Source organism: Podarcis erhardii (assembly GCF_964252035.2).
Source record: "Podarcis erhardii genome assembly, chromosome: 5".
NCBI classification, from domain to species: Eukaryota; Metazoa; Chordata; class Lepidosauria; order Squamata; family Lacertidae; genus Podarcis; species Podarcis erhardii.
The window spans coordinates 2,466,326-2,492,132 of NC_138509.1; the positions used below are offsets into that span (position 1 = coordinate 2,466,326).

General features: G+C 46.0%; 1 protein-coding gene across 3 annotated transcripts; it reads left to right on the plus strand.

The window, feature by feature from the left end:
• The first annotated feature begins 1,655 nt into the window (after positions 1-1,655).
• Positions 1,656-25,807, plus strand: CDPF1 (cysteine rich DPF motif domain containing 1). Of its 3 annotated transcripts, XM_081861342.1 has the most exons (4): positions 18,513-18,529; positions 21,336-21,552; positions 23,253-23,364; positions 25,592-25,807. In XM_081861342.1, exons 2-4 carry the CDS (start codon positions 21,440-21,442, stop codon positions 25,748-25,750), a joined length of 384 nt encoding a protein of 127 aa, XP_081717468.1. In that variant the 5' UTR covers positions 18,513-18,529; positions 21,336-21,439; the 3' UTR covers positions 25,751-25,807. The 3 variants fall into 3 exon arrangements, 2 of the variants coding, with proteins under 2 accessions (XP_081717468.1, XP_081717467.1); XR_014156537.1 differs by lacking the exons at positions 18,513-18,529; positions 23,253-23,364 and adding an exon at positions 1,656-10,006; XM_081861341.1 differs by lacking the exon at positions 18,513-18,529 and having other exon boundaries at positions 20,115-21,552.

The window sequence follows — 25,807 nt, forward strand, 5'->3', positions numbered from 1 at the left end:
AGAAGATCAAACCTCTCCATTCTGAAGGAAATCAGCCCTGAGTGTTCACTGGAAGGACAGATCGTGAAGCTGAGGCTCCAATACTTTGGCCACCTCATGAGAAGAGAAGACTCCCTGGAGAAGACCCTGATGTTGGGAAAGATGGAGGGCAGAAGGAGAAGGGGGCGACAGAGGACGAGATGGTTGGATAGTATTTTCGAGGTTACCAGCATGAGTTTGACCAAACTGCGGGAGGCAGTGGAGGACAGAGGTGCCTGGCGTTCTCTGGTCCATGGGGTCACGAAGAGTCGGACACGACTAAACGACTAAACAACAACAAAAATCAATGCTGCACGTTGGATCTTTTAATTTTTTTTAAAATGGCATATTTATTTCTGGTGTCATTCATGCACTGGGTCAGGTGATATCCCTGGTCACATGACAAGGAAGGAGCAGAGATTTCTGAGAAGTGGGCCAGCACATCTCCAGCTTTCTTCTCTGCCTTGTTGACAGTAGTCAGCCTTTTATTTGCTCTGCAATACTTGGGCCTTTTTATTTCCTGATCTTATCTTTGTTCTAATTGACTTTAGCCTTATCTGCCTTACTGATTACAGTGGTGCCTCGCAAGACGAAATTAATCCGTTCTGCGATTCTCTTCGTCTAGCGGTTTTTTCGTCTTGCGAAGCAAGCCCATTGACGGATTAGCGGATTAGCGCTATTAGCGGTCTAGCGGCTTTTAGCGATCAGCTGAGAAGCGGATTAGCGCTTAGGGAAAGGGCGGAAAAAAGCGGGAAAAAAACGCGGGAACTCGCAAGATTTTTTCGTCTTGCGAATCAAGCCCATAGAGAAATTCGTTTAGCGAAGCGCCTCCAAAAACGGAAAACCCTTTCGTCTAGCGGGTTTTTCGCCTTACGAGGCGTTCGTCTTGCGGGCACCACTGTATTCTGCCTGAGCTCCCTCACAGCCCTTCTCCTCACCCTCCAGAGTGGCTGTGCGCCTTCCCCCACCGACATTTAGTTTCCTTCTGCAGCTATTTTTTCCACTAAAACTTTATGAAATTACAAAGAACCTTTCTTCATGTTCTCCCTTTCCTTGCTGCTGCTGTCGGGTGGGAGTGATCAGAGGACATGACGGGGGGAGGGGGGAGCCTCAGAGTAGTCCTACTGCTTGCCTGCAGTTTCCCACCCAAAATGCTTGCTGTGTGGTTGGTGGCCTTGCACCCTTCCTCCTGGCACAGGTGCATATCTAGCCTTAGCCCTGCTGAAGGGCTATTTTATTGAGTTATTCCTCTTCTGTACCCAGGAAGGAGATCAGAGCAGGAGATGGTGGCAGCAACCATACCTGAACCCTCTTCTGGGTCCAAGAAAAGCAGTGCAGGAGTCTAAGCATATAGACTGTGCTGCAGAGACATTGTGCTTGCAGAAAAAGGCATGCTGTGCTGAGATAGAATCAAGAAGAAGGTGACCGGATAAAATCTACTCTTCTCCCTCAGCAAAAGGCTGCAGTGTCCTCTGAAGTGCCTGGGGCACAATTCCAAAAACTGGAGTGGGGGATTACTTCAGCCATCAGAGGAATTATGTAGTGTTTTTTATTCTTCCTCCTCTGAGGAGGATGAATTTATGGGGTTTTAAGAAACAGCTTCTTAAAGCCATCTTCCTGAGACCTTAGGGAACTGCTGCTGTTCCGGTACTATGATCAAGGGAGGAGATTTTTATTTTTATTTTGATGAGCTGGGAAGCATGGATACTGGTTGCCCAGTGATGAGTAGAATTCTAGAATTCCCAGTCATTCACTCTATGGCAGTTGGGGCTATCAGGAGACAGTGGCTGCTTCTGGTCCAAGTTTTCCCCCTCATCCTCAAGATGCAACTTCTATTATTTTTCACTCTCCTCTTCTTAGGCTGGGGTCGTTTTCAATATGCAGCAGCCATGACCCTTTATTTACTGCTACCTCCATTGCTGGTCACATGCTCTGACCAACAAAACTACATCCATCAGCTACAAGAGGACAAACTCCAGACTTCATGTCTGCAAGATGGGCATCCTGGGCATAATCATTTAACAGCTGTAATATTTGTTTCAAAGACTGGGAAACAGCAGACAGTATTACCATCTGCTCACTGCTGCTGGCACTGGAAGGTTGCTTTCATGTGTAATATGATTCTTTGGTCAGGCCGGATAGTGCTGGGTCCTAAGTTAGCAAGAGGAGACATCCATCCATCCCGCTGCATCCTCATACAGTGTGCGTCACCTTCCTGCACAACACCTGCATGCCTTCACCGCAACCTGAGCATTGAAGTGTTTGGGCAGGATGTCCAACTCTTCCTACTTTGGCCGCTCACACGTCCCATCCACGAGTGGCAGCTGGTGCAGCTGGGCTGGTGTGCACACCTCAACACTTCAAGTTGGCGTTATCACTACAGCAGTCGGCAGGGTCGTCTCCTCCCCACCAGCTACCATCCAGATTCTGCACACTTTGCCCACTACCATAGTGGTGAACTGCACCACAAGTGCAAATCCTTCTTCAGCTATCGCCTGACTGTGCATTACACACACCAAGGGATATATATTTCTTCCCTCCACATTAAGCAGAGGCCCCAGATTAGCCTTAGCCTCGATTTGCAGGTGGAACCCATTCTGCTACACATTTGCAGTACCCGTTCCAAATTGCTCAGCATCTCTCATAAGACCATCAGCCTCTCTTGGAGCCTCCTACCTGTCAACTCCCAAAACATGGCCTACAGACTATGGGATGTTAAGGGTAGAAGGGTCTGGTCTACTTTCTACAATCCGTATGCTCTACAGAACAATTACACTGTTGTGCATATCCCACAGCATTCCAGGAAGAAAACAGTGGCCAGTATCTACTTTTGTGTAGATGAGGCAGGCTCTGGGGAGCTAGGTGGAGAACTTGGTTACTCTAATACCACCTTAAATCTAACATCAAAGAGTGAGCCCCGGGCGCACCTCACTCTCAACACACAGAAAATCAAGATGGGCACTTACATTTTTAGCCCCACACAGGGGCTTTACTATTTCACCCAAGGAGGAAATGCTGCAAGTTCCTCTGGCAACCTCTCAAGCACTCACTACTTTCTCTATCAGCATCAGTCTCTGTCTTATTTGATCGCAATAGAGTTTATCCAACTAAGGTGGTACAAGTTCAGTGTACATCTATACCTTAACAGGAAAGGAGCCCTTCTGAGTTATTTTTCAAGGAAAGATATAGAGATTCACATTTTCAACAGTGGTCCTTCTTTTTTACAAAGTGTTGTCTATATTGTGTGGTTTATTCCAGTGCAACACCCTCTCTTGCAATTCAAGTGGGCCTTCAACTTAGAATATTTTGATTCAAGGAAAGAATACCTCTTTTGGAACAATACCTATGCTTACAGGGATCATGTCAGAAATGCTGCCCAATTCATTCCTCATACAGTTTTACCTTTCAACCCTGCCCTATATGCAGGGTATGTAGCCCAAGTAAACTGCACAAGAACTGGAAATACTCAAGCTGCTTTGAAAGCTACAGTCCACACTTATGCTTCAAAGACTGTGGAGTCCACAGTGACTTGCCTTCAAATGAGTTGTTTAATTAAGAAAGTGAAGATCCAGAAACCTCATCCTAAAAACTGTACCTTAAACCATATTAAAAGGGTACCATTTACTTTGTCTGCTGACACAGAGGTGAATTGTCCAGGTTCTAAACTACGAGACCTAACCTGGAAAATCTTTAAAATCCCAGATGTGAACAGTACTCCAGACTGGTCAAAACCATTTAATGCACCTGGCATTGCAAGCAGAAATCTTCTCATGTTAGAAGTTCCTGCATTTAGCTTAGATTATGGTTTGTACCTCTTTAATTTTACAGTGAAATTAATTGCAATGGATACTTTGGAGAGTGTGGAAGACTCTGATTCAGTGTTTGTAGCGATTGGACCAGGCAGTCTTGTGGCTGTCATTGCTGGAGGTGCTGTGCAGACTGTTGGTTTTTCTAGCCAGTGGACCCTGGATGGATCTGCTTCTTCTGATCCTGATGCAGCCCAACCCTTTGAAGGACTCACATTTACTTGGTACTGCACTAAACAAAAAACAGACTATGCATCCATGATCTTAAGTGGAAATGGAAAATGTTATCCAGAACAAGTGGATTTGAAATGGACAGCTTCTTCTGACCCAGTTCAAACAGTTCTACCCAAAACGCTTCAGGAAAATGTTGTTTATTATTTTCTCCTGGTAGTTCAAAAAGGAAGCCGAACGGCTCAAGCTCAGCAAATGATACATGTGCGGTCTGACTCTGCACTGATGCTGAATATCACATGTATTGAAAATTGTGGTAGGTCAATAATACCAACAGAAAGATTTTGTCTTTTTGGTAAATGTCTAAATTGCAGAAAATCTAGCAGACCACTCTACCACTGGTCACTTTTCTCACCAAGTTCCACCGAAATACATTTTGACTGGGACTCTAAGACTACAACTGGGAGATCAAGTCCATACTTATGTATACGTTCTTTGAGTTTTGTGAATATGAGAGAACAATCATATATGCTTGTTTTAAAAGTGAGCATGTGGAAAGGTGAGTCATCAGTCTATAGTTACTTATTTTTTGTAAACTTTCCACCAGTACCCGGAAAGTGTGTCCTTAGCCCTGCCATGGGAATGTCATTCTTAACAAAATTCATTGTTCACTGTAGTGGGTTTAAAGATAAAAATTTGCCCCTTACATATAAAGTCAAAGCAGTATCAGATAAATGGACCTCTACTAGACTACATTCTCCAGACAACGGTATATTGGGGACAATTGTGTATTGTGGGCATCAGCCTAAAACTCCACCAACTTTTTTACCCACTGGTGCTTTAACAGTATATGTTGAAATTTATGATGCACTTGGAGCATACTCCCAAATAACTTTACAGACAACAGTGAATAGTCCACTGAAAGGGAAGCAAAATTATGCCATAATAAATGAATTACATGATTTAACCCATGGACCCACAGCTCCAATAGCATCTTTTCTCAAAAGTGGAGACTATTTTAGGGCAGGTTATTTTGTTTACATGGTGGCTTCTACTTTAAATGATATTGAAACCTTGCAAAAATTTCATTCCTCTAAAACTGAACTGCGGGAAATCCTTCTAAATAGGTCTGCAGCTATCCCTACAATAGACATAACAGGGACAAACCAAATGATCTCAAGTATTTCTCAGATAACACAGGAAACCACTGAAATAAATAGGAAATCGCAACTACTTGCCATCAGAAAACTCAAAGATTTAAGTGAAGAAGTGCAAAGGCAGAGCAATGACAACCTAGGTTCTAAAGAAACAGAGGTTCTTTGCACTAGTATTTTTGCAGGGTTGTCCAATGTCCTGAAAGCTGCTCTGTTAGAACATAGAACTGTTCACAAAAATGGGGTTAAGGAAACCATTTCTGTCAGTGAGATTTTAGCAGATCTAATTTTACAAGGTAAAGTTCCTGGAGAGAGTGAAACTATTATGGAAGCCAACGGCTGGAGCATCACATTAAGAAAAGATGAAAAGTGGGATGTTATCAGTACTTTCTCAAAGAGAAAAGACTGCAGGAACTGCTTTTATCCCAAAATGAGACAGGAGAACAATGAATTACCAGTGGATGCCGTGATCTCCACTATTGTTTATGAGTTTGACAAGAATCCTTTTCCTTGGTTGCCAAATACAGATAACATTGGCACAATGGTGACTGGATTCAAGATGACAGGGACCAAATCTAATGGTGACATGCTTGGAATAATGCCTGATACAGCAGAAATTATAATGACCAGAAAAAATGAAGAAACGGTCATCTTTGAGTTGATGATGGGACATGGCAGCAAACTCCCTAAAACAACTGGAGAATTTAGTTTTGAAGTGTGTAAGAATTCCAAAGATATTTTCATTCAGATTATGCCAGAACTAAAGGTCACTTTCCAGGCATTTGTATACCTAGGTTTAAGGAACAGCAAACTTGCTGTAGCGGCTTTTAGTATTTTCCATAACAAACCTGCAATACCAAGGAGAAATAGCTCCAGTAATACTGGCTGTGCACTTCAGACTCCGTACATATTTTGTCTTTCCCAGACATTGCTCAGAACAATATTCCAAGGCAACAGTGCAAAACAATTGAACATATCCATTGTTTTGCAATCTGACCTTTCTGTAAGTCAGCTAGTTGGCATTGTGATTTTTACTGCCAACTGCTTACACATGGATGGAGTCCAAAGTCATTGGAAAGAAGACCTCTGCAGCCTTGGCCCTCAGACCAGTTGGCAAAAATTACATTGCATTTGCACAGGCAAAAAGCGTATTCCAAGGACTGCAAATTCTCAGCCAAGAAGAACCTACAGAGATAACATCAACTTTTTGGCTGGGGAAGTAACTGCATATCCCAGTCCAGTAGAAATGAAAAAGGTCCAGTTAACCCAAAACAACAAAAATCCTGTGACAATGTTGACGGTACTTTTCATTTTGATAGTATACATCTTCTTGGCTATTTGGACAATAAGAAAAGATAGGGCCGATTTGAAGAGCAGAGACCATGCCATAGTCTTGCCAGACAATGATCCTTTTGATCAAGTGTGCTACCTGGTCACCATATACACAGGCAGCCGTTTTGGAGCAGCGACCACAGCCAATGTTTTTATTCAGCTAATAGGCCAAAGTGCTGTCAGTGACGTACATTGCTTAAGACACCCCAAACACCCGACTTTTCTTCGAGGGGCCATTGATACTTTTCTCTTGACGAGTAAGAATGACCTCGGAGAAGTTTATTGCCTTCAAATCTGGCACAATAATGCAGGTTCTTCCCCTGATTGGTTCTTGAGTAGAGTCAAAGTGGAAAACATATACTCCAAACAGTCTTGGGTGTTCATGTGCCGGAAATGGTTTGCTCTTGACAAGGCAGATGGCCTAATAGAGAGGACATTAGTTGTTACTCAGCCAGCAGCACCTTTAAACAAAATTGATTTCTTAATGATAAACATTGCCAATGACCTGGTGGATTGTCACTTATGGTTCTCGATCTTTGCTCCTGTCTGTACAACTTCTTTGAACAGGCTTCAACGGCTTTCTTGTTGTTTAGCAATACTATTGTGCATCCTGCTTATCAACGTTATGTTCTTCAACGCAGATGAGGATCGAAACATGTTTTCTGAAGAGTTACAGTATTTGAGATCCATAATAATCGGAATCCAAAGTGCTTTCATTGCTTTTCCTTTGCAAATGATTGTAACAGCTTCCCTGAAATATTCTCAGAAGGAACCTTCACCACTGAATGCAATGGAGACCTACCTTCCAGAATACTCTGCTTTCATGTCTGGAGACTTTAGAAATTGGCAGGAGCGTCTGCAGAAGTGGTACCTTGTAGAAACTGGTTCAAACATCCCAGGACCTAATTTCCCAAGGAGGCCTTCCAGTGTCTCAGAATCATCCGAACTGGAACAATCAAAAAAGATAAAATGGCGACAGGCAGGAAAAAGTTGGACCAACTGCACAATTTCTGAGGGTGATGCAAATGTAATTGCAACAGAAGAGGACATAACCCAAGATTCTAAGCCCAATATCAATTCTAGTAATAATTATGTGAAGAATGATATGTATCCTCAGATAAAACCACCAGATATTCCCCACATGCTCTTTTATAGAAAGCCACAAATAGTGTTTTCATGGTGGAATCAATCTATTTTGTGGATGGTGGCCTTGGTCATATCTGCCGTGTCATCATTTTTTATCATATTTTATGGTCTGCACTATGACTATGAAACATCATTCGAGTGGCTAACAGCATCCACCATCTCTTTTTCTGCATGTGTATTTTTGCTTCAAACTTTGACCATAGGGATTTTTTCAGCCTTGGAGACACTTTATCCCAAATACTGTGAAAATGTTCCATGGTCAAGCAAAAACACCTTCTTAGAGATTAATCTGGAAGATGCAACTATGGATGCTGATGATATGCGAGAATTGCATTATGATCTCGTTAGAGCGAGAGGTACCAAGCACTACCAACCCCTGGAAGAGGATGAAATCACAATTTTTAAGAAAAAACAGAAGATTGAACAACAAGCTTTCATTTTCATAAAGGACATAATATGTCACTTTGTCTTTTTAATTCTAGTTTTAAACATTGCTTACTCAATGGAAAACACTGCTAGTTTTTACTACAACCAGGATATTCAAAACAAGTTCTCTCCGGAGCTTTCAAGTATCACTAAAATAGAGCACATTTACAGTTGGCTTAGCAATGTCTTTTTGCCTTTGATCCACAACAATAACAAACCATCCTATCTTTCAGATACCTGGTCCAAAATCCTTGGGTTACCCAGAATGCGGCAAGTTAGAGCAAAGAATACAATAAAAGAATGTTTCTATCCACATAGTTTTGTACATAAATTTGTGATTAGTACAAGCCATTGCCTTCATAAGTATGGCCATGACAGTGAAGAGCAAAGAAACCACTTTGGGTCTTGGGCAAACACAGCCAATAGGTCTGTTTCAAATAATTTTGCCAGTTTTCCAGGCTTCACTTACCATTCCCTCACTGATCCTTGGCAATATAATTCATATGGAGAACTAAACACTTATGGAACAGGAGGATACACTTTTAATTTTTATCCAGAAGAGCAACTGCATAACTCAACAGAAAGAATCAATGCTTTAAAAGGGAGCAGCTGGCTTGATGAAAATACCTGGGCACTGATAGTTGAGCTGACAACTTTTAATCCAGATGTCAATTTATTTTGCAGTATCTCAGTTGTATTTGAGATTTCTAATTTAGGCCCTGTTAACACAAGCTTGATTATCCATTCATACACACTCCCCATTTTCAAGCAGCTAAGTGGTATGAAAAAGTTTGTCTATATAGCTGTTGGCTATATTCTTGTCTTTTACATCATCGATGAGTTTTCTGTGGTGGAGCAACAAAGGCTAAAATACATAAAAACTGTTTCAAATTTAATTAATTTTGGGATAAAGGGTGTGTGTCTCTTCTTCCTTTTGCAGCTTGCCTTCAAATTTAAATTGGCTTCTGCAATAACAGAATTGTTTTTACTTCACCCAGATGAATTTGTTCCGTTCCATAAAGTTTCCCATGTTGATCAAACATTGCGGATAACTCTGGGTTTCTTGGTCTTCCTCATAGTCTTGAAAACTCTCCGGTATTCCCGATTCTTTTACGATGTGCGCCTGGCTCAGCGATCTATTTTAGCAGCCCTTCCTGGCATCTGTTCTATGGCTTTAGTGGTGGCGGTGTACTTCTTTGTATACATGGCATTTGGTTACCTGGTATTTGGGCAACACGAATGGAATTACAACACAATGACTCATTCTGCTCAGACAGTATTCTCTTACTGTGTTTCAGCTTTTAAAGACACTGCCTTTACATCCAATAGGATTCTGGGGGGTCTCTTTCTAGCTTCATTCATGATGGTGATGATCTGCGTTTTGATCAATTTATTTCAAGCTGTGATTATGTCTGCCTATGAGGACATGAAGCAACCCGTCTATGAAGAGCCTTCTGATGAAGCAGAGGTAGTAAATTTTCTGTTTCATAAGATTCGCAGGGTCTGGTTTTTTGTAACCTGCAGGTCAGCATCCACAGCTGATGCAGAGCTTTTCAACAGAGTTCTGTTTGGGCATCCTGAGAGGAAAAGCACTCACCACCTGGGCCTCAAAGCCAGAAAAATAAATGGCAAAAAAATGGTTTATCTTGTCATTTGATTCTTAAGCTGGCTTTTTCAAAACTGAATGAAAACTGCACATTTAAAAAGACAGAAAGGAAGAAGTAAGGAAAAAATGGATTGCTCCGAATATTAATCAGTGCTAATTCCCAATGAAACTGTTTTTCAGTGCTGCCCTCCACATCATCCCATTTATTCACAGAAGCTATTATGGAATGATTACACTTAATTAACTGCAAGCACTCCCATACCACTAGTCCGGATGAAGAACCAGTATCGGTGTAACCTCAGTTTCTTACACCTCCACCCTAACCCTCCCTCAACCTCTCTTGTCAGGTGAGAAAACAAGGAGGGAGGGTGTTATAAAACTGCAGGAAAGGGTTGGGGAACAGGTCTTTGGTGTATGTATCCTGCATTAAAAAACCCTGTTGTTATTATTATCGTTGTTGTTTCAAATAGAGATTTCATTTGGGTGACCTAATTTATTATCTCTTAATCTCTTAAAATACAGCAATATACAATGTTTGAGATGAGAGGGTGTGTGTGAAGTGTAATGAGTGCCTTTTTGCCAAAGAGGAAGACTGTAACCTTAATAGTAAAACAGTCCTGTCATTTGCATGAGGCGTTTTGTTTGCTTCACTATTTTATTTGTATTTCATTACTACTATTATTTTAAAATTACTTTGTGGCATTATTAATATCAGGCTGGATCAATTGCAGAGCCATGAGGGGTAATAACATTCAGGAATGAAACACATTGCCCTTGATTTCATCTTTTGTACCCCATATGTTTGTGGGACTACTGTGCCGTGCATGAGCTTATGCAGATGCAGCTGAGCATGCAAATAGCTATGGTGTGCACAGACTGTACAGTACTCATGTTGACAAGTGCAGCATATATGCCACTGAATCTAGAGACCAGCCCACTAATTCATGGGTTATTAAAGATATTTCAGGTGAACCCTGTTGTGTAAGGCTACCCCAAGCCCTGCTCATGGCACCCCTAGCAACTATGTCTTCAGCATACATAAGAAGTAACACTACACATCTAGAGGGCTTCCTCCAGGACCATCACCCCCAGCCTTTGCCATGCAGCAGCTCTGCATGTGTACATCAGTTTGCCTGTGCTCCTGGGTGAGTGGGTGGCCAATCGGTGTGTCAGCAATGGGAGCAATGGGGTTAGCCCAGGCAACCCTGCAGCTCCTTTGAACCTGGTTAGGGATACTTAGCAAACTGAAATGTGGCACATATGTGGTCCAATAAATATTGAACACTAAAAGTCTAGAATGAGACAGGACATAAAATGCTCTTCCTATGTTACTTCCACACTAGCTGAAATTTTGTCATTTGGTATAGACAGAGTATGGGGGGGATCCATTCCTTTTACAGATGTAAAGGTGCTTTTGGATGGAAATCTGCTGATTTCTTTACCTTCTCATTCCACTTTTATCAGGATATCATTTAGTACAGCACCATTCCTTACAGATTTATACATTTTTACATCTATGGTATCCAGGCAACACCAATGCATGGTGCATAACTGAAAGTGCCTATTTCCCCCCTCCCTCCCTGCCCTTTCTCCATGCTTCCCATACGCTACACTTCATAGAGCATGTACAAAAATGACCAAGCTAGGAGTGTTTTTTTGTAATTGTCTGGCCACGGAAAGCATCTGAGTGTACCATGGATTGTGCAATTCTTGTGCTTAATTCTTGCTGCCCTTGCACGTGTGTGTGCTTAAATAGGAGCTGAGCAGAACTTGGCCACCAGCAACAAGCCCAGCCGGGAATGTTTTACAGTGCTTCTCGTCTTTCCCTTGCCCAGTGTAGTGGACTGAGTGGGCAGTTTGAGGCTACATGGCAAAGGGCAAAGGGCTTGCTTGTCCCTTCCTTGCTGTCCCCCTTCCTACTGCCCCTTTCCTTCTACAGACTTAACACATCCCACCAGTGCCGCAAGAGAATCACAACCGGTCAGACTTGGTTTCTGCAGGAAGGGAAGGAGGAACTACTGAGGAGGCAGCCCATTCCACCACAAGCACCTTTGATGCCTCACCTGTTTTGCAAACTTTACAAACGCCCCAGGACATGCACACCAACAAAGGGTTGAGCAGCAAAATTCCAGGTTAGGCTTTTTAATGGTGCACGAGTCCTGCTCCACTGCTACAAAGATGATAGATAGATACAGTGGTGCCCCGCAAGACGAATGCCTCGCAAGACGAAAAACCCGCAAGACGAAAGGGTTTTCCATTTTTCGAGGCGCTTCGCAAGACGAATTTCCCTATGGGCTTGCTTCGCAAGAAGAAAGCCCATAGGGAAATCTCCGGGGACCTCTTTTAAATGCTGGCGGTGGGGAGCAAAGCCTTTCCCCCCCCTCCGGCCTTCAGAAGAGGTCCAGGAAGGCCGGCGGGGGCCGAAAGGCTTTGCTCCCCACCGCCAGCATTTTAAAAGCGGTCCGGGATAGCAGGGAAGCGCTTCGTGCTATCCCGGACGGCTTTTGAAGGCAGGCGGGGGGGAGCAAAGACTTTCGCCCCCCGCCAGCCTTCAGAAGAGGTCCTGGACCTCTTCTGAAGGCTGGCGGGGGCGAAAGTCTTTGCTCCCCCCGCCTGCCTTCCCGGGGGCTTTAAAATCGCCCCGGGACAGCGGAGAAGTCCGCTGTCCGGGGCGATCTTAAAATGCTGGCGGGCGGCAGCGCTGCTGCCCACCAGCATTTTAAGATCGCCCCGGACAGCGGAGAAGTCCTCCGCTGTCCCGGGGTTTTTTAAAATGCTGGGGGTGGGAAGAAAAGCCCTTGTCCCCCCCCCCAGCCTTCAGAAGAGGTCGGGGGACAGACTGTCCCCGGACCTGGTCTGAAGGCGGTTTCCATAGGAACGCATTGATTGATTTTCAATGCATTCCTATGGGAAACCGTGCTTCGCAAGACGAAAAACTCGCAAGACGAAAAAACTTGCGGAACGAATTAATTTCGTCTTGCGAGGCACCACTGTAGATAGATAGATAGATAGATAGATAGATAGATAGATAGATAGATAGATGGATGGATAGCTGTGCCAAACCAGAGCTGAGGCAGCATGGCAGTAGAGCAGCTCTCCCAAGAAATGCCACAAAACACGTCAGACATCAACCGCCTCCCCAAATCAGATGGATCCACTTTGAAACAGCTGCAGCTTTGAAGCTTTTGCACGTACGCCCCCCTTAGCTGCCCTAACTAGATCCCCTCCCCCGAGGAAGGGTGGGGGGAAATGGGATGCTGTTGACTCCAGCACAATGTTGTGTGGATGCCACCCCCCAAATTAGTGCCCTCCACCTCAGAGGCTTTGCAGTGGCCACCAGAAATGTTTCTGGAAATGAGAAAAAAACTTATGATAGGAGGGGAAACTATGTCACCACATGTCTTAACAATCAGACTAAGAGCCAAAGCAACGAATACAGAATCCTGGCTAAAATTAGTCAGTCGAGCCGAGTTTTCCTATCTGCAGATTTTATTGAAGAATTATTGTTTATCTTTACTGAAGAATTAGAGCTGAACCTTTACAAAATGATACCTCTTTAAAGTTTGGATTGAACTTACTGTTTCACACCTGCAGCTCCCCAATTCTCCAAGTAGTGTGGGCATTTCCAAGGGCAGCTGCTACAGGGGTGTGTTTGTAATCAGAGTCAACAGTGGCAGTCAGCATCGCTAGCCACTTGCCAAGACCCACAGCTCAGCTGAGGGCCCACTGCCAACTCTTCCAGCTCCCGGGCCCTCCTGCTGCCGCTGCCTGCACACGCCTGCCCACCCTCTCCAAGCGAGCCAGCTCTGAGAGGAGCAAGAAAAGAAGCAGGCAACCTCTCTTCCTCTCGAGAGAGAGAGACGTTGCCAATGAGCCTGCAGGGACGACCTAGTCAGGCATTCGCATTCAGGGCCAGCTCAAGACATTTTGGCACCAGAGGCGAACCAGAAAATGGCACCCCCCCCCCCCCGGCCAGGGAACTAGAGGCTGAGTGAAGATCTACATCAGGAACAAGGGGGAATGAAGACCCACATCGAGAACAAGGTGAAAATCTCTGTGCATTTAGTGTCAATGAAAATCACTCAGTGCAAAATAATAATAATAATAATAATAATAATAATAATAATAATAATAATAATAATTTTTTATTTATACCCTGCCCACCCCAGCCAAGGCCGGGCTCAGGGTGGCTAACAAGCAATAATAAAAATAAGTTGAATGAATACAACTTAAAAACAACATTAAAATATTGAAACATTAAAATATTAAAATGTAGCCTCATCGCAGGAGGAGAAGGAAAAGAAAGAGAGAGAGAGAGAGAGAGAGAGAGAGAGGGAGGGAGGGAATCGAATTGGCTCCAAGCCAAAGGCCAGGCGGAGCAACTCTGTCTTACAGGCCCTGCGGAAAGAAATCAGATCCTGCAGGGCCCTGGTCTCATGAGGCAGAGCGTTCCACCAGGCCGTTCCACCAGACCAGAGTTGAAAAGGCCCTGCCTCTGGTTGAAGCTAATCTTGCTTCCTTAGGACCTGGGACCACTAGGGTGTTGCTATTTATGGACCTTGAGGCTCTCCGTGGGGCATACCGGGAGAGGCGGTCCCGTAGGTACGAGGGTCCTAGGTCGTGAATGGCTTGAAAGGTCAAAAGCAGCACCTTAAATCTGACCCTCGGGAGCCAGTGCAGCTGGAAAAGCACTGGGTGAATATGCTCCCATGGCAGAGACCCCGTGAGGAGCCTCGCTGCAGCATTCTGCACCCGCTGGAGCTTCTGGGACAGCTTTAAGGGCAGCCCCGCGTAGAGTGAATTACAATAGTCAAGCCTGGAGATGACCGTTGCATGGATCACTGTGGCCAGGTCGGGGCGGGAAAGGTAAGGGACCAACTGCTTGATGCGGCGAAGGTGGAAAAATGTCGCCTTGGCTGTTGCTGTAACCTGCACCTCCATGGAAAGGGAGGCTTCAAGGATTACACCCAAACTCTTAACGGAAGGCAATGGCACTAATTGGGCCCCCGCAAGAGAAGGGAGTTGGTCCCTCATCCCCATGCCATCCCGACCTAGCCAGAGGACCTCTGTCTTCGAAGGATTTAGTTTCAATCGGCTCCCACGAAACCATCCAGCCACAGCTTCCAAGCATCTGGTCAGTGTGTTCGGGGTCGAGTCGGTGTGGCCATCCATCAGCAGATAGAGCTGAGTGTCATCAGCATATTGGTGACAGCCCAGCCCAAAGCTCTGGATAATCTGGGCAAGGGGGCGCATAAAGATGTTAAAAAGCATCGGGGAGAGAATTGCGCCCTGCGGCACTCCACACATCAAGGAGTGGCGTGACGACATTTCCCTCCTAGTGCCACCCTTTGCCCCCGACCAGAGATAAAAGAGCACAGCCAGTTACGGGCTATGCCCTGTATCCCCACGTCTGCGAGGCGGTGGTCCAGAAGATCATGATCGACCATGTCAAAGGCTGCTGACAAATCTAAAAGGATCAGCAGTCCTGACCTGCCTCGATCCAGTTGTCTACAGAGATCATCTGTTAAGGCAACCAGAGCCGTCTCCGTCCCAAAACCAGGACGGAAACCGGACTGAAATGGATCTAATGCCGATGTTTCCTCCAGAAACCTACCAAGCTGTTCAGCAACCGCTCTCAATTACCTTACCCAGGTATGGAAGATTTGAAACTGGGCGGTAATTGGATAGGTCTAAGGGATCTAATGAAGTTTTTTTTAAGAGTGGACACACCACTGCTTCCTTCAGTTCCCCTGGGAATGTCCCCGTGTCAAGGGACAAATTGATAATTTCATCCAGGGGGGTCCGCACAACATCTGGACACTCCCTAATCAGCCAAGACAGGCATGGATCAAGGAGGCAGGTGGTGGGCCTACCAACTTGGAGGAATCTATCCACATCAGTAGGGAGTATCCGATCGAAATGGTCCAACACTGGACCTGAAGTCAGTCAAGGGGCCTCCAGTTCAGTCACTGTATCTAAATTGGCAGGGAGGTCACGGCGGAACAATAGGACTTTATCCGCAAAAAAACTTGCGAATGCCTCACAGCTGTGGGTCGAATTTATGCTTAAATTTGATTGTCCTCCTAAGGACGTTATTGACCTAATTATTCTAAAAAGTTGTGCCGGGCGAGAGCTAGCGGATGCAATGGAGGCTGCAAAGTAAGATTTCTTAGCAGCTTTCATAGCCATCTCATAGGCTTTCATAAGCATCCTATAAGATGTTCTTCAGGCTCCGTCACGAGTCCGTCGCCATACTCGCTCTAGCCGTCTGAGATCCCGCTTCATTTTCCGGAGCTCCTCAGTCAACCAAGGGGCCCGGTTTTGATGGGGTCGCAGAGGGCGCTTAGGCACGATCTCATCAATGGCTGCCAAGAGCCGGTTATTCCAGTCCTCAACAAGGTCATCTAATGAGTCGCCAGGAGGAGCAGGGTTCCGTAAGGCTTGTTGGAATCTATCAGGATCCATCAGTTTTCGCGGATGAGCCCAAATAGGTTCGCCACCCGAGCCGGGGAGGAGCGGGAAGTCAATCTTGGCTTTCAGAGCGTAGTGATCAGACCATGGCACTTCCACAGGGGGGAGCATGATCACATCTATGCCAGCCCCAAAGATCAGATCCAGCGTGTGGCCTGCTTGATGAGTAGGGCCCAAAACAACCTGGGAGAGCCCTAGTGTTGCCATGGAAGTCACTAGGTCCAGAGCCTGTGAGGAGGGAGCAGCATCGGCATGGACGTTGAAGTCTCCCAAAACCAGTAGGTTTGGGAACTCCAAGGCCCAGCCTGCCACCACCTCCAGCAGCTCTGACAGGGTGGCTGCAGGTGTGCTGGGTGGTCGGTACACCAGCCAGACAGCCAAGCTCTCCTTGGTGCCCCACACGAGACCAACACATTCAATGCCGGAGATCGCCAGTGATGGCAGAGCTCTGAATGAGCAATACTCCTGGAATAACAATGCTACTCCTCCCCCCCGACCCACAGTCCGCGATTGATGGAGGACAGAGAAACCTGGGGGTGTTATCTCATGTAGGGAGACTACTTCGCCTTCGCCTTCCCGTACCCAGGTCTCCGTCACGCAAGCCAGGTCAATCCCCTGCGAGACAAAAAAGTCACGCATGGTGGCGGTTTTGTTGCCTATGGACCTGGCATTGCACAGCACCAATGACGGAGGTGTGTAATCCTTGCTCTTCCTACCCTCATCCCTTGGGATGGGGCGTAGATTGGAAGGGGTTCGAGGATCACTGCATCTCGAAACCCTTCGCCGATAGAGATATCTAGCCCCACCGCCATTCCTCCCTAGCCCTTCAATTGTGGAAATCCCAGATCCCATACTAGCCTCCCCAATAGATGGGTAACATCCCCTCAATAACAAGTCATCCTTGGGCCAGGACTCCTGGGTCAAAATGGTATGGGAAAGAGGTGGAGGTCTGATAGGGTAAGTATCCCTAGAAGATAAAACCCAACCAACCGCACCCCAAGTGGGGGGGGGGGGACACAGTCCCATGGTGTTTCATTAACTGTCAATCCCCCTCTCCCTCCTGGGTTAATTGGAGGATTGTTGGTTCTATCTGTGGCTGTGGAAGTATTAATGAGGTATGTGTTATAAAATGTGGATCACTGGCCAACAAAGAGCCAGATTCGAATTCGAAAGATCTGTCAATCCTGTCTCGCCAGGAGTACAGTAGAGAAGGCTGATCATTCTGATACGTTTTTGGAACATTAGGCAAATAATAAAATAATAATAATAAAATAATAATGATAAAACCTCCCCATGTCAAAGAGAAAAATAACTACCAGACTTTTAGAAGACATTTGAAGGCAGCCCTGTTCAGGGAAGCTTTTAATGTTTAATAGGTTATTGTATTTTAATATTCTGTTGCAAGCCGCCCAGAGTGGCTGGGGAAACCCAGTGGCGTAGCGTGGGGGGTGCAGGGGGGGCCCGGCCGCACCGGGCGCAACATCAGGGGGGGGCGCACTCACACTTGCAGCTCTCTGCCCCTACTAAAATCCACAGGTTAGGGGGCGCAAATTACTTTCCTTGCCCCGGGTGCTGACAACCCACGCTACGCCACTGGGGAAACCCAGCCAGATGGGCGGGGTATAAAAAATAAATTATTATGATTATGATTATGTGGAATTTGATGAAAATGTATTTAATCCCCCCCCCCCGGCATAGCTGGGTTTATTTTATACCTGTGGAGGAACTAGAATTGCACTGGCTTTTATTACCTGCGTGATTTAGTTTAGATCTTGCCTTGCGGGGGGTGGAGACATGGCCCTTGGGGGGGTCTTTCCCAACCCTGCAGTTCTGTGATTTACTCGGAGCCTAGACCTGCCCATTCAGCGGGATTCAATTCCAAGTCTTCTTCGTTGCTCGCAGACTTCACTGCCGCGGCTCCTCTTTCTAGCTTTGCTGGGAAATGAAGTCCTGTCCGCGGGACTTGCGTCCGAGTCAGGGAACTAGCTCAGAACAGGAAGACGCGTCGAGCAGGTCAGGCAGCCGCTTCCCCGCGGCTTCTGCTTCCCGAGCCCGGGCGCCTTTCTCTCTCCCTCTCCCTCTCTCCGCCCTTTCCGAGGAGGCGCCGGGCGGGCAGGGGCCGCAGAGCCGGGAGAGGAGGGCCGCGCCACCGGAGCTGCCGGCCTCCCCACTGATTTCTTCCGGGCGGTTCTGACTCGAAGCGGCCCCGAGTAGGGAAGGTGCCTTGCAAGGAGCATTAGCTGAAGCCCCGCCTTCTCTTTCTGCCCGCTGCTTCCTCGGAAGTAAAGGCCTCTTGCTGGCAGCGGCGCTCGTCCCCGAGCAGAAGGGGCGCGCCCAGAGTGCACCCTCCGGCGGGCGGCGGGCCTTAGGAGGAGGAAGCGCCCCTTCGGCCAGGGAGCTCCCCGCGTAAGTGCCACTTCGGGCGGAATCGGGGCCGCCTCGCTGCAGGGACAGCGCCGCGCGGGGAAGGAGGCCTTGGGAGGCGCGTCTCCCTCCCTCCCTCCCTCCCTCCCTCCCTCTTGCACCCGGGTCTCCTCCTTCCCGCCGCTTCTCAGTCAATCCTAGCAGGTCCCTTCGAGGGTCACCTGGTAGTTTCAACATGCGCCCCCCCCCCCGCTTCCCTTTGCCAAGGTGCTAGCAGTTTTATTGCTGCCAGGCCTACAGTTGCAACTAGAAGGTAATGGCCGGCTTTGTGAGTTTTGACTCGTTGCACGTTGTCTCACGGGGGGGGGCGGGGGATGTGCACCGGGAAGTTCTGTTCCTGCCCTCTGGAGGGCAACGTGCTCACACATGCTGGTGGGTTGCAACCAGCTGAGCCTATGGGATTATCCCTGTCCCTTCTCCCTCAACTAGTAATGCAACACCCCCTTTTAAAAATAAATATCTTGATACCTTCATTTTACATTTGCAAATTGAGTTACTTAATATAATTACCAATAAATAAAAAAATGATGATGAGCACACCAACCCCAAATACTTACAGGCCCCGATCTTATTCATTCACATAGTAGTCCACATATTTCCCCTCCTCATTGACTAAGAGTTGATAAAACAACTGACTTCCATGTTTTGCCGTTGATGTGCATGCTATGGTTAGCATATATGCAGCTAATACAATGTTTGTGCTCTTCTAACTTCTTATTTTATTGCTCTCTAACAACATGATTTGAGGGTTTTGTTGCATCCTATTTCCTACTTTCTAATATCTTGGAGACCCCTTTAATCATGTCTGAATGGAGGTGAGGAGGCAGTTTACACCTTCAGGGGTAGATGGGGGCAGCTTGATCCTGAGAACACTCTGCTATCCAATTCTGTAAATATGCTAATTGGTCCTCCTTGGCATTTAAATAACCATGTGTGCAAACTCCCTGCAGCGGAGGAAGGCCACAAGTGCCAGTATGAATTTAATCTGGTAAAATTAAATAAAGGGTATGGAAGGCCTCCCTGACATAAACCCAAGATTCAGTTCAGGCTTGTCTGTGCAAAGTACATCTGTTTGTGCTTCCTTAATATGCAGAACAATTAGCTGATAAAGAGCAGCTGTGGAGAAGTAAAACCCACATAAAAATAGTCACTCTTAAAGGCTTGCATAAGAAGAGGAGAAGCAAGTGAAACACAAATACCTGCCCACCTTACTTCGCTGTCCTCTTTGGATTTGTAAGAGAGCTTCTGGAAGGAACCTCCACCCTTACTGGCGCCCAGCTCACACATTCACATGCCTGAGGATTCCCTCCCAGCAGTGCACATGTGTTACATGGGCACGACATGCACTGGCCTCTATGCCTTTAGGCTTGATTTGTGTGACTATCCTCCCCTTCCCCCACAACACTTTTGAGGGTGAAGGACATTGGTCCAGCATGTTCAAGCATCGTATCCCAGTGCTCCCATTCTGTGGAAATAACAACCCTCAGTTGGTTGAGCATATAAACTGGGTGCATGGTGGTAAATAGCATGTCTTCTAGTGCAAATAGTTGTATGATAATGACAGTCTAATCTCCTACTGGTTCTTCATCATCATGCTATCTTCTCAGTGAAATCTCATTATGCTCTACACCAATCATTGTGAACTCGTTTAAGGTGGAGCCACCTAGACGGTCACAGCAGTCGCACGACACAGCCCTGTTGCGACTAAATGCTCCACCTCCATTTCTCTTTAATTAAATAACAACAACAAAACCAATCCCTGCTATACATTCAAAATTAGAACATCAGAAGGAGATTTCTGACCTATTTCCCAGGTACAGTACACTAAGTTTGTAAGTGCTGAGAGTTTATGTGCATAGTTAATGCAGTGGTACCTCGGTTTACAAACTTCATCTGTTCCGGAAGTCTGTTCTTAAACCGAAACCATTCTTAAACCGAGGCACACTTTCCCTAATGAGGCTTCCCGCCGCCGATGCCCTTCCACCATTCGGATTCCGTCCTTAGACCGAGGTGAAGTTCGCAAACCGGGACACAATTTCTGGTTTTGTGGAGTTCGTAAACCGAATAGTTCATAAGCAGGGCTGTTCTTAAACCGAGGTACCACTGTATTTAGTCCCCAGTTCAACTCTCATATCTGGCATGAATTTACAGGTGATCTTTGGCAAGTTGTTACTCCTTAGCCTTAGCACTCATGTATCCTGCACATGCCTACAACCTGTAATATGGAGATACTCTCATCTACAAGATTGTAGTAATGAATAAGCTAAAACATATAACCTGATCCCCATGCGCTCCTGTAACTAGTCAGTCATTCTTCTTCCTCTTTTTCCCGGCCTCCTTTCCTCTGCTGTCTCTTCTGTACCTGTTGGGGGAAGAGACCTTTCCTCCTCGCTCTTTGTAAAAGGTGGCGTCTGCTTTGAACACTCAAAAGTTCTAGGTTTGTCTTATCCCCAGCTGCTAATCCCAAAATATTTGGTGACATGAGTTCCACACATTTTCAGAGTAAGCAAATAATAACTCCCATCTTAATTCCACACTGGCTGCTTTGAGATGTTATGAAACGGCTGACTGTTTTGAGCAGATGAGAAGATCCCTATTTAAATCAAAAGCCCACCTCACCCCACCTTCTGTTCCCTGTATGGTGGCCAGCCAGATGCAAGGCCTCACTGTTTGCATTCTGCCTCTGACACTGGAGGTAATTAATACCCAGGACTGTGATTGGTCCCCCCTCCCTGGGTGTGTAAGAACATGGGGTGCTGCTAATACATGCCTAGCTTTCAGTTTCAGGTGCAGCACATGTGGACCACTCTGGACAGTCCTGGACCAGCTGAGTGGCTCCACGTACAAATCCATCTGTTTGGGCATTTGGTCGGCAGCATTCCCAGATGAAGTGCAGCAAGAAGTCCCAGTGTTGTGGCACTTTTGAGTGTGAGTTGTGTGGATTAACTGCCCCGTACAGCTACTACGGACAGAAACCTCCAAATGCTGCCTGTGTTACGTAAGTACATCTCTTACCACTTACTCCCTGTGCTGTCCACCAATGATAGTATCTCCACTATGGCAAGCAGCTCCTTTGAATGATCAAGGCCATGGAGCTGAGGGCCAGTGGCTAGCCCAGGGATGGGAATTTCAGCCACCTGGTCTCTTTTTGCAGGGATTTGCAGAGCAGCCATGATGGGTGGTCCCTGGCTTCGCTTCCCTTCCTTTGTCTGCTGCTTTCTCCTTGCTACACCCCAAGCAGATTTTCCTATGAAATTGGGAAAAGTAACAGATTATGTGTGTAAGCACCTCCCCACACCTGTGTCTTCTGAAAACTGGGTCTGCACCTGCACAGAGAAAGGGAGTCCCAGTCATGGGTTTTTTGCCAAATGTGTAGCTAGGACCAAAATATTTGAGGAGTCTTGCTTTCAAAAAAGTACAAAGAGCCTTGTGGCACCTTCAAGCTGAACTGATGTCGGGCCTCTTCCCACATAAAGTATGAATGTGGCAAACAGGCATCCAAGAACAACTGGTTCTTATAAGTTCACTTCTCAAGAGGTCCAGAAATTATACTTGGTGAGGGTCTTAAGAATTCCCTGCTAGAAATCTTGAGCTCTGCTCACTGTTTCCTGAGAACTGAGAATGAAAGTTCCGGAGTGTGACCTATAGCTATGGCCTGACTGCAAAGTGATGCCCTCCAGATGTTTTTGGCTACAACTTCCAGTGGCCACAGTCAGCAGTGGCCATGCTGGCCTGTGCTGAAGGGAGTTGTCGTCAAAACATCTGGAGGGCACCAGGTTGCAGAATCCTGCATTATGGATTCAAGAATGGCTTGCTAATAAGACAGTGGAAACTGCTGCCATCTAACATGGGACACAGTTTTATTGGGAGCTTGATATTTAAATGGGGACCATGTTTCTATCCCTTACTTTTTGCAGGGAGTGGGGAGAAGGATCATTTTCAATTTACCTGTCAGTGATTAAAAAAAAACTGTTCCTTTACCTCACAGTGACCCTTCACTGTTTTTCAGCTGCATTCAAGAGTCCCCTAGTTTCATGATGAGAAAATCTATTTTGGTCCCCTGAGCATTCAGCATCTGGTGTCTGCCAAAGGCAGGCAGGGTTGGGGCCAGGAGCAAGTTGTTCTGTGCCCTTTTGGAGTGTGAGAATTGTCCTTTGGAAACAGCAGGTTAATTCCAGAGAGGGCACAAAACGGTTGCCATCTCTGGCAGATCCCTCCTCTTGTCTTGCCCCTCAGCTGCTCACTCCTACTTGCCTGCGTCTTGGCTCGCGCACGGGAGTTGCTTGCTGAAGGCCGGAGAGAAAGCAACTCCTGACATCTCCACTGTTGTGATCCTTGCTGGGAGGGGGTGTGGCTCTCTAGAGCCTTTGTCTTTGTCTTGAGAAAGTCAGCTGAAGAGGGGAGCTTAGGGAAGGATTCAGCTAAAGCTTCCATTCCTGTTCACTTTTGAGGGAGGCCTGGTATGCTGTTTCCCACAGTGGTGAATGGAATGCCTGTGAGAAGGGTATCATGCTTCTCCTCTGAAAATGGCTCTGCCCTGACTCAGTGCCATTAGCCCTTCAGCCCTTTACTCAGTACAGATACAGTCCCTGCTGAATATTAGCCACTGACCTGGTTCTTAAGATTGGATATGGGAATGTGAGTTGTTCCTTGCCAGTGCTAGCTATCTCTTTAAAATGTGGAATGATTCTTTCCCAGCCTTCTGGAGGAATCCTACGTCATGAAGGATCCATTCACCTCTGACAAGGACAAATTCCTCATACTTGGATCTCAGTGCAGTTTGTGTTGCAAGCATGTGTGTGTTGGCACAGTAAGTAGCACGTGATGCCTGCTGCCTTTATATCTCTGATGTTAGTTTCATAGACTGTGACCTAGAGGCTGAAAATCAAGCCAAGTGGAACATAACCTTTTTTCCACCCTTGCTTTGCCATTACCTTTTATATACTACTTCAAAATACAGTTCCATAATTCAGTATTTTTAATGGCCCTCTGAAGGATCAGCACCTTAAGTGCTCCTTTTCTCGGGTCATTCTCTTATCAACAGTTCAGGGTTATTCTGTTCCCAGGCCTTCTGTGAATCTCCTGCCAGACTCAACAGAAAGTCTTCACCAGCAGGTGAACAATTGGCCATCTCATACTTGCTCTTCCGCTGCTTGAATGTTCATAAATATGCTATGGAACCACAGGAACTTAACTACTGGGTGGGTGTGTTCGTGATCTCAGGACAGTTGGTGCCAGTCACACTGCCCAGTGTGAGCCTGTTATTTACATTGCTCACCATAGCAGCATACCATATCTAATGCCTGGATTATTTGACCATGAAGGGAATACTTATACTACATATGTATATTGGTTTTATGCCATTTTCATTTTTGTGACTTCCTCCAAAGAATCCTAAAAATTGGATTTTGCTGAAGCATTGAGAGTGTCCCTTGAGGAGCCCCCTAGCACTTCTCCCCTAGGCTGTGTTTCTAGAGCTTTGGGGGGCAACAAGAATGCTGCCATTTATTTTCATTTGCACAGGACATAGCAAACCGCACAGTGCTTTTTGGAGACTGTTTCTTAGCTTTTGAGCTTTGTTTGGCTTCTCTTGTGATGAAGATCTGTGGGTTGCTTTGGTGTTGCAAGCTTCTCTGGATGTTATCTCATATAGCCACATTGCTACACATTGCGTCATGACAGGCAGCCCTTACTTGAAGGAGTTGTGGATATAAGGAACCATTATGAGGCGTTGCAGGAAAAACGGATTTTCCCAAGTTGTGCAACTTGAGGAACTGTTTCATTATATCTGCTACATGCTATATGTTTCCCTTCCAACTGTAAGATTTTCTGAAAAACGTAATTCATAACCCATTTCTTTCCCCGCTTCCAGTTCTCTAAAATGATATTGAGCTAAGGATTCCAGATTTGTTCAAAGCAAGTCTGAGAGGAATCAGTTTTGGCCCCCTCCTGGAACAGATATTACACCCTTCATTGGCCTATAGCAAAATATATTTATTTAGGCTCGTTATATAGACCTTGCACAAGTTGTAATTGACCAGGGAGCCCCATGCAGTCAGGCCAAGGGTCCATTAATGTTGGCCATAGGTCAACCTTCTACACTCTGATGCCCTGCATATGTTCAACTCCAGCTCCCACCAGCCCCATTCAACCTGGTCAAGGGTCAGGGGTGATGGGAGTGGTAGTTCCAAATGGCTAGAGAGCATGAGGTAAGCTTCCATAAGGGCTGCAGTGAAGATGGTGAGCAGGGCTTGAAAGCAAGAATAGTGTTGTTGTGTTGTTTGCCCACAGCTTTTGGTAATTCAGCTTTTCATTGCCTCTGACCTTGGAGCTTCCATTTAGCCATTGAGAGACCATGGATTTGCAGATTTTTAAAAATTAAAAAGTAATCCTGTGCACATTTACCTGGGAGAAAGCTCTACTGGACATGGTGGGACTTCTGAGTAAACATGAACAGGGTTGGGCTGCACGGCCAGTGACCATCACCATGTCTTTGACCACGATTTCCTTAAGTGGAGGAGGATTGCAGACATCTTAATTCTCCTGCTGGATTAAAGAGACCTTTGATCTTAGATTTCGCTTCATTAATTAGTCACCCTCAATCCAGCTGCAACCAAGCTACTGCCCCATTGGGTGTGGGCCCAGCAGTGTATTGCACTTGCTGAAAATTGGTGTAGTAAAATGTAATTATTGAAACAGAGGCTGCTTGTGAGGAACGTTTAAAAGAGCTCATACAAGCAGGTGGAGCGCAAGCCACCCCACATGGCAAGACCGGCTGTTAAATTTTAAGAAGTGGCTGGATCTGTATGTATCTTAATTGCTGAGCACAAGGGGGGTTCTGGAGCAGGAGGCGCGACTGGAGCAGTTCAGCAGCATCCTCGAGTCCTTTGAGTTTCAAAGCCAAGAAATGAGTTAGTCACAACTACGCCTCTTTAAAAGCACTTGGACTAACCTTTTGGCTGGATTGGGGCCATACATAAGAGTAGATGTAGTGTGTTAAGTTTGGTGAGTTTAGGAATTTCTCTGTTCTTTTTCAGAACTGTAGCCTTTTCTACGCAAAAAGATTCTGCCTCCCCTGTCTTAAGTTACACTTAAATGAGTTTCCAGTGGAAATAAGGCAAGATTTGGAAAAGAAAACTCATTCTCAACACCAATCTTCAAAAAAGGGAGATTCCAAGACTTTGAAGAAAAACTAGGTTGTTTTTGGCCCAGGTGTGTTTTTTTGTAACAAATATAAAGCTGTGTCTGATGAA

What these genes read in the sequence shown, in the direction of transcription:
- CDPF1 (XM_081861342.1), top strand. Translation starts at nt 21,440, where the DNA reads ATGAAGTGCAGCAAGAAGTCCCAGTGTTGTGGCACTTTTGAGTGTGAG. An exon ending in CCAAATGCTGCCTGTGTTAC is followed by an intron (nt 21,553 to 23,252) that starts GTAAGTACATCT and finishes ATTCTTTCCCAG; the next exon opens with CCTTCTGGAGGAATCCTACG. An exon ending in AGCATGTGTGTGTTGGCACA is followed by an intron (nt 23,365 to 25,591) that starts GTAAGTAGCACG and finishes GTTCTTTTTCAG; the next exon opens with AACTGTAGCCTTTTCTACGC.